This window comes from Balaenoptera physalus (genome assembly GCF_965194825.1).
Source record: "Balaenoptera physalus genome assembly, chromosome: 7".
Taxonomy (NCBI): Eukaryota; Metazoa; Chordata; class Mammalia; order Artiodactyla; family Balaenopteridae; genus Balaenoptera; species Balaenoptera physalus.
In genome coordinates this window covers 67,029,649-67,043,246 of record NC_138886.1, presented here as the reverse complement: position 1 = coordinate 67,043,246, position 13,598 = coordinate 67,029,649, and the positions used below count along the sequence as shown (strand labels likewise).

Sequence of the window (13,598 nt, the reverse complement as noted above, 5' to 3'; positions counted from 1 at the left end):
AAATGCAAATTTCAGCGTCCTTGGGTAAATTTTATTGGAACACAGCCATGCTCCTTCATTCAAATACCACTGATGCTTGCTTTTGCTCTTCAATAGCAGAGGTGAGCAGCCGCAACACAGACCACAGACGCCCTCTGGCCCACAAAGCCTAATATATTTACAGAGAAAGTTTGCTGCTCCCTGTGCTAAGGTTCTACTTTCACAAAGGCATGCCACGCTGAATCTACAGATGCCCATCATTTCACCAGCTGTCTCAGTCTTTACAGACAAGATACAAGAGAACCGAAAGGCACCAGATTGACTAGAATGGGGCTATTGTTTTGAGGCATTGGAACATTACCCTTCCCCATTGGAAAAGGAGCAGTCACTGTTTCCTGAACCTAGGTGGCAGCACAGGTGAAAAACACAGCATTCTTTGTGAACTAACAAAAGGACTGAATGATATGACTTCACATCCTCAGACACTGCGTTATACCAGATGCTGTCACAGGGACACAGTAGCAGAGTTTAAGAAAAAAAAAATGGACATCTTAAAATGGAGCACAGACAGTTTGTGGGTTTAGTGATCAATACTAAATAGATGAATTAAGCACCCACTTAGACACGGGCTAACTTACAGTGGTTATGCAAAAGAGATGTTAAAATGTCATATGAAACATGAAAATCTTTCAAATTCTTAATTTTTCTGTCACTGAAATTAAGAAAATGTACCTATTAAGAATGAATGCACACCCACTTAAAGGACAGGACCTGAAGGAGAACACCTAACTAAACAAGTCACAGAGACACGATGAAAACAGAATCCTGGGGAAGTCTGTCTGGCAGTGAGATACAGGCTGGTCCAATAAGGGGATGTTTTAATAGTCCCCTACTGACATGGAAGAATTAATGTACCTGTCCCCAGATTGCTCTGCTTTACAGCAGTTACCTCATGTATTTGGAAAGCCTGATTAATGGAACTGTGTGTTGAAAACAAAAATAAACAACACATTAGGCTGAGATTGCCCCAATGTATTTTTTTGTTAATCTTCTTAGGCATTTACCTTTAATGAACATTGGCTTGGAAACATGCTGCAAACACGCAACTGAGAAGAAGCTAGTCTTCACTAAATTTCAGGATAAGCAGAAAAATGTCTTTAAAGCTCATCTTGTTTGGGGCTCCCACCCATCCTACAGTTCCACACCAGCAAGCGAGTGTCTCAGTACCATAATCCACACCTTCTCTTTTACCACCACACCCATGAAGAAGACGTTCACGTATATGACAGGTGCCCACGGTGCACTCAGGGATATGTGAAACTCTGAGCATGCTGGCTGGGACTTTACTCCTTTCTCTCCCATTTGGGATAGATCACTAGAATCCAAGTGAGACTGACATTATTAAAAATTACATTAGTAACAAATTACTTGCCACAAAACTCGAAGGAGATGACAACTATTGTGCTTCACACAGAATGTGGGAACCGTGGGTTTAGCCTCTCTTTAAACATGGGCAGTGATGGGGAATTCAGTAATCCCCAAGGCTCTTTTTTATTTAAAAAGCTCCGACAACAAAAAGTTCTTTCTTATGTTGAGTCTGAATCTATCTCCCCATAGCTTCTACTCATTAATTCTAGCCTACCACTTGGGGTTAAACAGAAGGATCCAGCTCCTCTCCACCCAATGACTAGTTAAGTATATGGAGATAATGACCATGGACATTCTCCTATAGCGCTTCCCGCACAGGCTGCTCTGCAAACAGTACATTCTCTCACTCGTATAAGGAATGACAATCTTTCCATTCTTTCTCAACATCTGCTTGCCTTAAAACTTGAGGCTGCCCCTTCAGAAAAATTCCATTCTCATTAAAATGGTCTATAGCCATGCTTTCAGCTTGAGGACTCCTGGTTTCTACAGCAGGGATTTCCCATGATACTTTTCAGGCTGCTAAAAGAGACACTGTACCCCTTGGCTTGGACTTCTACATTACTCATATACACAGAAACGGAAAATTTCAGGATTTAGCTCAGATGCCCTTTCTTCTAGGAAGCCTCCACTGATCTACCCAACCTGAGTTAGGTCTTCCATGAAAATACTTCCCAAGGCATCAAGCACCATGTCCCACAAGACACTAATTTATGTGTCTATTCCTTCCATCAAAACTAGAAGCTCCTGAAGGCAAGAACTGTACCTTAATCATCTTTGTATTCCTGGTGCCCAGCAGGATGCCTGCCACGTGGAGGCATTTACAGATATTCCATGTGAATTCATGAACATAACACACACACACACACACACACACACACACACACACACACACACACACACACACACACAATCACTGCAGCAACTGACGTAAATTTCGAAGAAACCAGAGGTCCCTCAAATTCTAGTGCTTCCCCTTGACAAAAAAATCTGCAGCTTTTCAAAGAAAAAAATCCACACAATGTCTGTACCATGGTAAGAAATTTAGTCTGTGTTTGAGGGTGCTTGTAAGCAACAAATACCATTTAAAATGAACAAAGAAACAATTCCATGCAGGCACTTAGGAGGAGGACAGAAAGGGTTACAGGCAGGGTTCCTGCAGCGAAAACACAGCTGAAAGAGTCCACCCAATCAGCTCTGGGCCGGGAAGGCTACAAGGGCTAAGAGATGCACATGGTAATTTTACTGTATCTCAGCAGGAGAGTGGATGGGGTGGCTGATTATGGAAACAATCTCTAGGAATACCCACTTCTCTCTCCCAGTAGTGTTGCTTGATGCAAATCTCTAATGTATCTCGTTTTGTTGTCTCACTGCACCTCTGAGAACACAGTGAACAAAGGTCTCTCTGCTCTAAATCCTTGATGAACAGGAAACTGACCATGGAAAGGTGATTCTTCTGCAGGTTTGGGAACACTGAGCTAAAATGTTTTTGTGTGTAATAAACATACAAACAGAACAGATTTGGAGTCTAAATCTAAAGCATGTGCTTTCCAATTACCACAGAAACCTCCACCTTTAATGTGAATTTAACATGAGTAGAGATAAGGCAAAAGATGTGTGGAATGAAGCGGAATAAACAATTTCCACACCTCACTAAGATGTAAATCTCTCAGTCTACTTAGTTATAAACCCAAATACAGAACCACAAGTGTGTTCTTCAATCAGCAAAACCTTATTACGGTAATATCTAGATTTTGAAATAAAAGCTTCAGAAACTCATTATTTTCTAGGAAACAGGAGAAACAAACCTTACCAACAGACTCAGAGGGACGTCTGTGGGTCTTTGCCTGAAGTAAAATATTTGTAAGATCCTCTTTTATTTCAATTACTTTGCAAGACTGGCCTGGATTCAAAGGCTTAATTAGTTGTTCAGTTATAAACACTGTTCTCCAAATTTCTTATTCTTTTTAATCTCATTTAAGAAACAGAAAGTTAGTTTGTCTCAGTTTAGGCAGTGGGCTACCGAGCTTATTACCTTGTGTCCTGGCAGAGGCTGAAAGCAGGACTCAAATTCTGATTCCTTAGTCCTAAATTCCTAAACACCTGCCTGATTTGTCATTAATGACAGGGCACTGGCCACGTGGAATATTATACACTCCCTCCAGGGTGGGGATGGGAGGGAGACATCAAAGGATAAGGGGGACGAAGGAAGACTGGGTGTAAACAGAGATTGGTGCAAATGAACAGACCCACAGGGCTGCTCATAAAGAGGGGTGTGGAACTATGGCGAGCAGAGGAGTCAAAGCCAAGTCATTCTGAGCCGGTGTGTCGGGTTCTGGAGACTCATTAAATCTCCTATCAGTGAAGCTCCCTATTCTATCAGTGAGGTCCATCTCAAGAACTTAGCCAGAAATACCAGCTAGGTAAACACTAAACAGTCTCATTTCACAAGACTCCTGTCTCTCAGCAACTCATCTTTTATTCAGGAAGTCAAATGTGTCCAGTTCTCTCTCTTTTTTTTTTTAAATATTTATTTATTTATTTGGCTGCACTGGGTCTTCGTTGTAGCATGTGGGATCTTTAGTTGTAGCTTGCAGGATCTTTTAGTTGCGGCATCGGGATCTTTAGCTGCGGCACATGGGATCTAGTTCCCTGACCAGGGATTGAACCTGGGCCCCCTGCATTGGGAGCACGGAGTCTTAGCCACTGGACCACCACAGAAGTCCCTGTCCGGTTCTCTCTTGCTTGCAGTTTCCTTTACTAGAAACGCACTAGGCTCTGCTAACTCTTACTCATCCTTTATATCCTCACTTAAATATCAGGAAAGTCTTCCCTGACCACCCTATGTGGGTGAGTTTCCTCTGTCCCAAGCTCCTCTAGTGCCATATTTCGTTACCCTTGCCGCACTGGTCAGTATTTGTCCAAAGTCTGTCTTCCCCACTAGATTATGAATTTAATGCAGTCGGGAATCTTATCTATCCTGTTCACTACTATATCCTACATGCCTGTCTCAGAGGAGGTACAAAACAAGAATTTGTTGTATTCATCAATGAACTCTTCAGAAGAAAAACTGAAAAAGACAGGGCAGAAAGTAAAAATGTGGTTTCTGGGTATCACAGGCTTTCGCCATCCTCTCTGTTCAAGTACAGGGTTTGTATTCCCAGATCCTTTACTCATCCACAATTTAAAATCTAAAATAATTAATTGCACAATGCAGTACCTACTCTCCATCATAAGCCTATGTATCTCTTTCTATGGACAGTCTCAAAGTGAACGAAAAGTAAAAGAGAAAATACGGCATCTGTCACAAGAAAAATGAAAAGGCTTATTTTGTTCACCACCTCCACTCTCACTTGTTGAGAACCTGTTATCTTTTAAGGAAGAATGTTAAATGATTTATATTATTTTTAATCCTTAATAAAAGTCTCTGAAGAACAAATTTGTATTCTCCTTTTACATTTATGAAAATATAGAAGCTCAGAGCAATATGCTGACTTGTGCAACAGGCAGTAGAAGTGGAGCTCAGGCCAAGGTCAGACCGGCTCACCACTGTGTTCACTACACATGCTGCCTCTGGCTGGCACAGTCCCCTCAGGAAAGTTCTCGAAAGCTAGAAAGTGACTCAAACTCTCCCCCTAACATTTGGTACATCATTCCCCACCTTCTCCTCTTTTCGTCCCACCCCAGCGCAGTTCAAACACCAGCTCCATGCTGTCCCTATTTGGAAAAGTAACAATAAAATCCATTATGACGTTTCACCTTCATGGAGGCTTTGTTCTTAGGATAGTAAAAAAAAACAGATACTTTACATTTTCTGTTTTAAAATATACACTAAAAGGAGAGTACTTTTAAGAATAACAAAATGTATTCTCAGGTACCAGTGGAGAACGGTTTCCCCTTTCCTTTCTCTCTTCTCCACTTAGTATGCTGGGCAATTTTATGTCAAGGGAACTCTGAGTGATGAAGACTCACCCTTTCCATCTCTTTGAAGTCATCATCTAGCTTGGTTCCTTCAGCTCCTCCAACCTTCTCACTCACTTTCTGTAGAAAATAACCCAGAAAAGGAATTATAAATAAATTTTCTTTTAAAAATATGTGTCACAAGTTTTAAGCACTTTGACAAACATCATCGAATACAATCTCATAACTATTCTCTGATGTAGGTGGGCCGTCCCATTTTCATAGGAGACGGCTTTGGCTCAGCGGATATGAACAACTTACCAAAATCCACGCATCTGGTAGGTACTGAAGCAAGAATTCAGACTTATATCTTCTGATTTCAACCCTAGTGCTCTTTCTATTATATAAATCATCACACAACTATCAAATCACTAACGCTTTCCTTTTGAGAGTTCCAAGGGACAACAGCATCATACAGTAATCATTCCCCTCTGATAATGGATCTAAAATGCTACCTAGGTAGAAAATTGCTACATCCTCAACCTATTCCTCAATGGGCTGTTGAACAGATAATCACAAGCATCTATCAAACTGGTATGAAAAATATCAGCCTAGCTGATCTTCAGATAAAAGGACTTAAATAGTAGTCTTATAAATCTCCCTGTAGCTGTCTACGTCCTTATATACATAAGATAAACTATGTGGAAAGAGGTTGAGGGTACTTCTTTGCTACCCAATCAATTCCCATTATCATACATCTTATTTTCATCAATTTACATATGCCAATGGTCATTTTCCACATGCAGAATTCATGTTCATTAAAAGATTAGATATCCTATTCTGTTTTGAAATAAAGACTCAATTAAGTCTAATGAAAATTATGAAGGGATCACAAGGAAGATACTTTAATTTCATCAAAGATAGGAAATATTAAATGCTAATGACACTAGAATTTCATTCCTCTATAACTGTAAAGGTAGTTAGATGCTTTTTTTTTTTTTTTAAAGTACTCGAACTGTGTTTTTTTTTTTTTTTAATTATTTTTATTTATTTATTTTTGGCTGTGTTGGGTCTTCGTTTCTGTGCGAGGGCTTTCTCTAGCTGCGGCAAGCGGGGTCCACTCCTCATCGCGGTGCACGGGCCTCTCACTATCTCGGCCTCTCTTCTTGCGGAGCACAGGCTCCAGACGCACAGGCTCAGCAGTTGTGGCTCACGGGCCCAGCTGCTCAGCAGCATGTGGGATCTTCCCAGACCAGGGCTCGAACCCATGTCCCCTGCATTAGCAGGCAGACTCTCAACCACTGCGCCACCAGGGAAGCCCAGTTAGATGCTTTTTACTAAGATGTCACTGTGCCACATAAAGTTATCACACACAGATACTGAAGTATAATTTTTCATTTCCTTTAATAGCCACTGTGTTGAGGGTCTTTGCAGAGGATCCCCACCATGGCCAGACCTGCAGCAACCTCAGTAACAACTTGGGTCATCCAAGTGAGCTTGGGTTACCTCCTTCTAAAAGAGTCCTGGGATACATGGCTCTATCTCTCTGGCCGTGGAAGCTCTGATATCCCCTTATAGTGGGCTGAGGTATAGTCCTTACACTCTCTTTCTTTAACTCCTGCATTCTGCCATCAGGAAAATCTTTAGAAGAGATCACTCTTGGGAAAACCAAGAGTCTGAATTCTATCACCACTCTGGCCCAGATTTCACCTCAGCAGCACTAACAGAAGGAATATGCTATGATGGAAGGGCATGGAATGGACTGCCATGGCACACAGAGTTGTTATGAAAATAAATGGCATAGTAAATATAAAAACCGGTGCGTGAACCTACAAGACATGCAATATATCCTAGTTCTGTTCTCTTACCAGTAAATTGTATATCTGATTAAATACCCTGGTCTTTCCCATCAGTTTGTTTAACTGTTGTTTCATACCTTGAGGAGAATCTAGCAATTTTCATTAACATAATACAATGTTAGGCAGATAAAGGTCAATGATTAAAAATGAAATGTTAGTAAAAACAATATTCACATCTTTAATTTGTATAACTGGCACCCTGACTTGTAATTTATCATCAAGTATGCATAAGAACTACGTAGAGCAGATATTATTCCTATGTTGCAGATGAGAAAACTGAGGCTTGCATAAATTAAACTGCCTGTCCATGGTAGGGATCTTTAACTAGGAAGAGGTGGAACCAGGACCTGGAAGGCAATTTTCCCAAGTAAACCCTAGGTGGCTTTGCATTTGCACCATAGCACTGAAGAGCTGTCCGTGGTGCTGGCCATTTCTGCCTGAAGTTCCTTTAGATTCAAAGGGCCAGATGGCCAGAGTTAGATTCACTGCTTTAACCTTCGGTCCTTGACATCAGCCCTCTCACTTAACCTGTATCCTAGGTGATGACGGCTATCAACTATTTCAACAGTCTGCACAGATCCAGGTTTTGTGTAGCATCAGTATCACCCAATCTAAAAAGCCTGTACCAACTGTGATCTGGCCCAGAAGTCAGCTTCTTTGCCTACTTTCTTAAAGATGTTTACCAACCCAGAAATGGGGACGGGAAGGCCTTAGAATTCAGTTTAGAACTTCGTAGTGGAATTCCAAGTGCCAGTAACTTAACCTGCATGTTGAGGTTTAAGTTATAGAAAATCAGGAATAGAAGGGGACTTAAAGGTTACTAATATCGAATTTTCCCTATCACCAAACAAATTTTACTATGATTTTTACACTGATTCCCTCCCTTTCACTTTGCTCAGTGATGGCAGTTTTAGCTCATACTTAAGCCCCTCTTGTGTCTTATTCTTGAAGTATGTGGTTTTCTGTTAAATTTGGGCTGGGAAACTCTAATCTTGTTGAACTCCTACACAATAAAGAAATATAAGCTACACAACCCCGACTCAACTGTCTCAGTTCTACCTGACTGTCTTCAATGTCACGGAACTCACTATATCACAAGGCCCCATTTTAGTTAAAGAGGATCATTATAGATATACCCCTCCCATGACCCATGAATGAGATATTTAATTTTCATTTGCAAAACTGTCACAAAAACCAAGTAGCTGAGAAATGTCTCCATTTATAGTAACATTAGAGAATCCTGGTAACCTTGGGTTAATCACATTTTGGCCATCTCTAAGCCATAAAATATGACCTTCATCAAAACCACAAGGGCTTATATAATACTTTCAACCCCATATTGCTCAACTGAGAGTAATTTTAATTTCCTCCCATTTTGCATCCATCAACAGGTTAGCACAATTGCTGGCTCTATATCAAATGGGATCACACTGGCCATTAGTAATTTAGAACTAGTCCTGGTAACTCACACGGAGGACAACTCATCAGTCCACTGGCTTTAACTATTTGGCTTAAGTACTGAGGGGGAGGCAGGGGAAGGCAGGAGGACAGAGAGGAAGGGAGAAAGAGAAAATATGAATCTTTCTGTTCTCCACAAAAGCTGACATTTGAGCTGCTCTGAGAGAAACAGTTCACCAAATATTCTGAATGAAGCTAACAGGTAGATACTGGTCCTGGTCTGATTATTTGGTTGATATAAATTTTCTTATCTAATTAGATTGACGGAAAAAGAAGACTATTCAAAACGACATCCACATTGTTCTCTGGGCTACTTTTGTTTTTCCAAGTCACAAAGGATCTAAACATATCAAGGCACTGAATTAAACAATGTGTTAAATAACAATCTTCTCACTCCTTAGGAGTATGCCAAACATTTTCTCCTCCTGTTCTTTAAATAACATTACTAAAACTTCTATTGCCTTTGTGTATAAGAGTCAAGGTGAGGAAGACAGGCTCCCTGAGCTCATTTGGCCAACGATGAGTTTTGTTTTCCTCACCTAGCACCATTTATTTAAGAATAGTTTTGCCCTACTGTTTTCCAGTGAGGTGGTTCCTAAAACCTGTACTGTCTAAAAACAACTCTTCTGTTCAAAACCTTCAATTGTACCCATGCAGCACAACACTGAGAGCTTATACTTTTAATCTTATTTTCTATTACACTCTCCATATATTCTGTATTCCAACCAAACCGAACAGCTCACCTTCTTCTATCTTATTCTTCATTGTATTCCTCACAACACATACTCAGTAAAGATTTGTGGACTGAACTACAGTGTAATTTTGTAAATGTTAATGTTAAGATGACTGAAAGGAGGCATAAAGTAAGGCAAACAAGACTGATAACCTCACTCAGGGATAGTTTTTCTCTTCAAAGAAAGAAAATAAATAATATAATCGACTCATGTTTTAAATTAAGTCTTAATTCTGAGTCTGCAGTAGTGTTGTCTCATGCTATTTTTTTCTATATGCCGAATAAGAAAAATGTCAAGGGAATCAGCAGCAGGAGACAGCTTAAATAAATGACCACTGTTCCCAGCCCAAAGGATGCCTCCCGCTTTCCAACAATGACTCACCCTCCCCCACATTAACTGTCACCTCTAGGCAAAAGACACTCCATTCTCTAGTTGCAGCTCTGATTCTTCCCTGCATTGCATTTCAATCAAACACTGAAGATCCAACTACCATATCTCCAGCTACTTTTTATAAAGGCCTCCTTGAAAATCACATCAGTGAAATTCAATAGACTTAAGACCAAATTGATTCATACGTTACACACCTGCAAATTTTTTACTGCCTAATGTCCCTGTTTTTGTTTAGCTTTGTCTCATCATTCATTATACAAAGCCAGGTTTCCTTACCATCCACCAAATATGCTGTGTTAATTCCTTCTGCCTTGTACCTGGACCTATTTCTCTTTTCTTATTTTCAAATCCTACCAATTCTCTAAGTTGCTCACCCAGATTTCACCTTCTCCATCTTCATCTTGATTGCCCTAGATGGAAGTTACTAGATTTCCTGTGAACTCTTAATGAAACACATCATCTGTTGGACTCCCTGGAACTAGCTACTTGATGAGTAAAATTGCTGAGAACTTCTGCTCATCTTATTGTAAGATGCAAAAGGTGGGAATCATGTCACATGCTTCTTTGTCTGAAAACATCTGAGACTGCAGTACCTAACACAGTGTTTGCAGAGCAGACAATTATCAGTTGAAAAAAAAATGTATCTATCTCAATGAATTATTCTAAGACCAAAATAAATTGAAGGAGGACCCTTAACTATGAGTGAGCACTGGTTCTCAGTCTCCTTTCTGAGACTCTTACCTCCCCTGTAAAGTGTCATATCTTCTTCTCTGTCAACAGGCAAAAAAATAGAAAATTCAAAATACTGTTTTCCCAATATTTGTAGAAAGGCATCACCTATGATAATAAATAAATAACAGAAGCCCATACTCTGAATCTTTATGAAAGTTCTTTAATTATTATTCATTGGTTAGGTCCTAAAAATTAAATGATAATACTTGATGACATATCCAATATTCAGAAGGAAACAGAAAAGTCAAAATTACAGCAGTATTTTCTTGGTATCTGGCTAAATACAAGTAGATCTTGTTTTTCCAGATGGTGGTATTGCCATGTATGAAAGGCAGGGTGGATACACTTTATGGGATATAGGTTTCACACTAGTTTTTCTTAGCTGTCATTACATTGGAATGCTTAAATGCCATGATATTTTGAAAGTGAATTTCAAAAAATATATATTTATTTTTCCCATCCAGAAATTTTGTATTCTTTCTTAGAAAATGAGTAAAGGCATTTTCATCTATCTAAATTGAGTTAATTGAGCTAACAGTGTTAACTCTATTTCTCACTATATTGAAGAAAAATAGAAAGGTTCCTAAAAATCTAAAAACTAGTGATTTCCCCCCCAAGAATTCAATAGAATGACAAATGATTTTCTTTGAATGTCTGGAGCCAAAAACTTTAAAATGAGTTTAGGTGAGCTAAGCTCTTGGCCTTTTCCCCAGCTTTCAGCCTATCCTGCTTCTTGTCAAATACTATATAGAAAATGCAGAAATTGATTTGCATGATGTTCTGAGCTTCTGGTGTGGTTCACTGGAGTTAAAAGCAATAACTTTCTAAGCCCTGTTTCCCTAAAGTGAGAACTTCCCATGGACTTTGTGGCTAATTGCTTACACACACCCCTCAAAAGGAGTTGGTAGGAGAGGTATCATGCAAGTTTCAGTCCCTCCCTGGAAACATAGTTTATACTATCACCTACAGTTTCATTCACAAGTGATCTTATTTCTGTCCTTCAGAAAAAAAAAAAAAATGTTTTAAGTATATAAAATGTGCAGAATAAAAAACCAATAACCACTTCTGTATTTTTCAACTCCCCCAAATAATCTAGTTCCTCATCAGATAAGGGGTAATTTAGCAAGGGGGATTCACAGAGTGGGATAGTATTTCCATAAAGTTTCCCATCCCTGGCAATAGGGAAAAAAATATACATTTTCATAGTCTACTGCAATAAGCCACCAAAATTGAACAAAACATAAAAAGACAGCCTCTGCTAAAAATAGACACTAAGACTTGGGGCTAGAATCATGTCACACAGTATTTTCTTTTTTAATTCTATTTAAAGCTCAGTCATAAAATCCCTTGAGAAAAAAGCAGAACTCAAAAAGAGAAAAAAAAGGTACCAGTAATTCATTTGGGATTTCAGTCCTGGTTAATGAATAGCCTAGAACCTAATGCCTGATGATTCAGCTCATAAGGCAAGGGGAAGTGGTACTAGACCTTCAATTGTTAAAAGAAACTGCTGGGAAGCCCTTTTCTTTTTTGTGAACTGAAATCACAAACTTCCCTGGACCTCTGTTTCCTCATCCACAAAATGGGGGAGTGGTAGGGTGTGGTTAGATAACCAGGAGAGTTCTAAGATGTCTTCCAATTTAAAATTTGATGTCTATTTCTATTATGGTTAATTTGATGAGTCAATTTAGCTAGGCTATAGTACCTGGTTATTCAATCAAACACTAATCTAGGTCTTGCTATGAAGATATTCTGTAGGTGTGTTAATTCCACAATCAGTTGAGTTTAACTAAATAAGATTATCCTTGAAAATGTGGGTGGGTTGCATCCAACCAACTGAAAGGCCTTAAGAACAAAACTGAGGTTCCCTGGAGGAAGAAGAAATTCTGCCCCCATATCCTACTGTTTCTGTTTCTCTGAAGCACCCTAACTGATGCAATTTCTACCTGCTGGAGTGCTGTTTATAGTACACCAAAGGTAGATAACAATTAGGAAAGGAAGGAAAAGAGAAAATACCATGCAAAGTGTTTGAAGAGAAAATGCTATGGAACTCTCCTCCTTCCCACCCCCAGATTCTCAGATTAGGGTTATTTTGATGCAAATATTCCTCTAAAATTAAAAAAAAAAAAAGACAATAAATCATCTTTAGTAGGAGATGCCCATAAAAAGTACAGTAACTGACAGTTGCTGGGTCTCAGCTGCAGGGCAGGCAGCTCAGAAAATGCTCCATTTCTATCACTAAAGCTTGGACAGCCTTCATCCACCCATTCAAGGTAGGTACCTCACCTTTGCAGAAAGCAAACATCAAGGACAAACCGCAAGCCAATGGGTATTTGAAGACACTTGAGAGACTTCCTACAAGTGTTTCACATATCAATACATTCAGCTCTCTATATAGCATTTTACGTCACCAAATGTGGCAGCCAAGCTCTATCCCGAGATAAACCCTCCTCTCTTCCTAAGCCAAAGAAAGCTAGCACCATGCTCTTAGCTGCAATAAGCTTTACCTTAAATAACAATAAAGAGAAGATATGAAGAGACCTCAGAGAGAGTCATGAAAGTGGATGGACAAACCACTTGGCATTCAATAAAGAGACACCAGATCCACCATCTTATACAGAAAAATCACTGACCTGCTAATAGAGGGATTCAATTGGGAACACAGAATAACAACACAAAACTCAGAAAGATGGATCCCTGTCTGAGATATCAAGTTTGATAACTCATACCTACAGAAATTCCATCATCTGAACCAAAAATGTTAAAAGCACCTTAGTGACAAGGCAGATACAGATACAGATTTCATTTATAATCTGGGCAGAATTTCCTGAATGCTAAGCATCTCGTCACCACCTAAGAAGACTAAGCCCTGACAGATGCACCACTCTGCTTCTACCTCAAGCTTCAAGGTCTGCTGCCTGCACTGCAGCCGACTCTGGAGACTCACACCTGGTACGCTCATGCTGAAGTCAGAGAAGGAGACGTGGAGGAGGCTCCCCTCCCCGACAATATACACATTCCTGGTTTGCTTTTTACCCATTATTTCTAGTATTAGAACTTTGAGTGTCCTCTGCCCCTGCAGGGTATATTTCACAGGCAAGGCTGCTGCAACAGCTAGAGCGTG

The 13,598-nt window shown here is 39.7% G+C and overlaps 1 protein-coding gene across 2 annotated transcripts in view; it reads right to left on the bottom strand.

Moving 5' to 3' along the window:
* SH3GL2 (SH3 domain containing GRB2 like 2, endophilin A1) overlaps positions 1-13,598 on the bottom strand; it is a 218,310-nt gene that overhangs the window by 70,935 nt on the left and 133,777 nt on the right. For both annotated transcript variants that reach the window (XM_082468048.1, XM_082468047.1), the window contains exon 2: positions 5,377-5,445. In XM_082468048.1, coding sequence (XP_082324174.1) covers positions 5,377-5,445 — 69 coding nt within the window. The remainder of the gene's footprint in view (positions 1-5,376; positions 5,446-13,598) is intronic.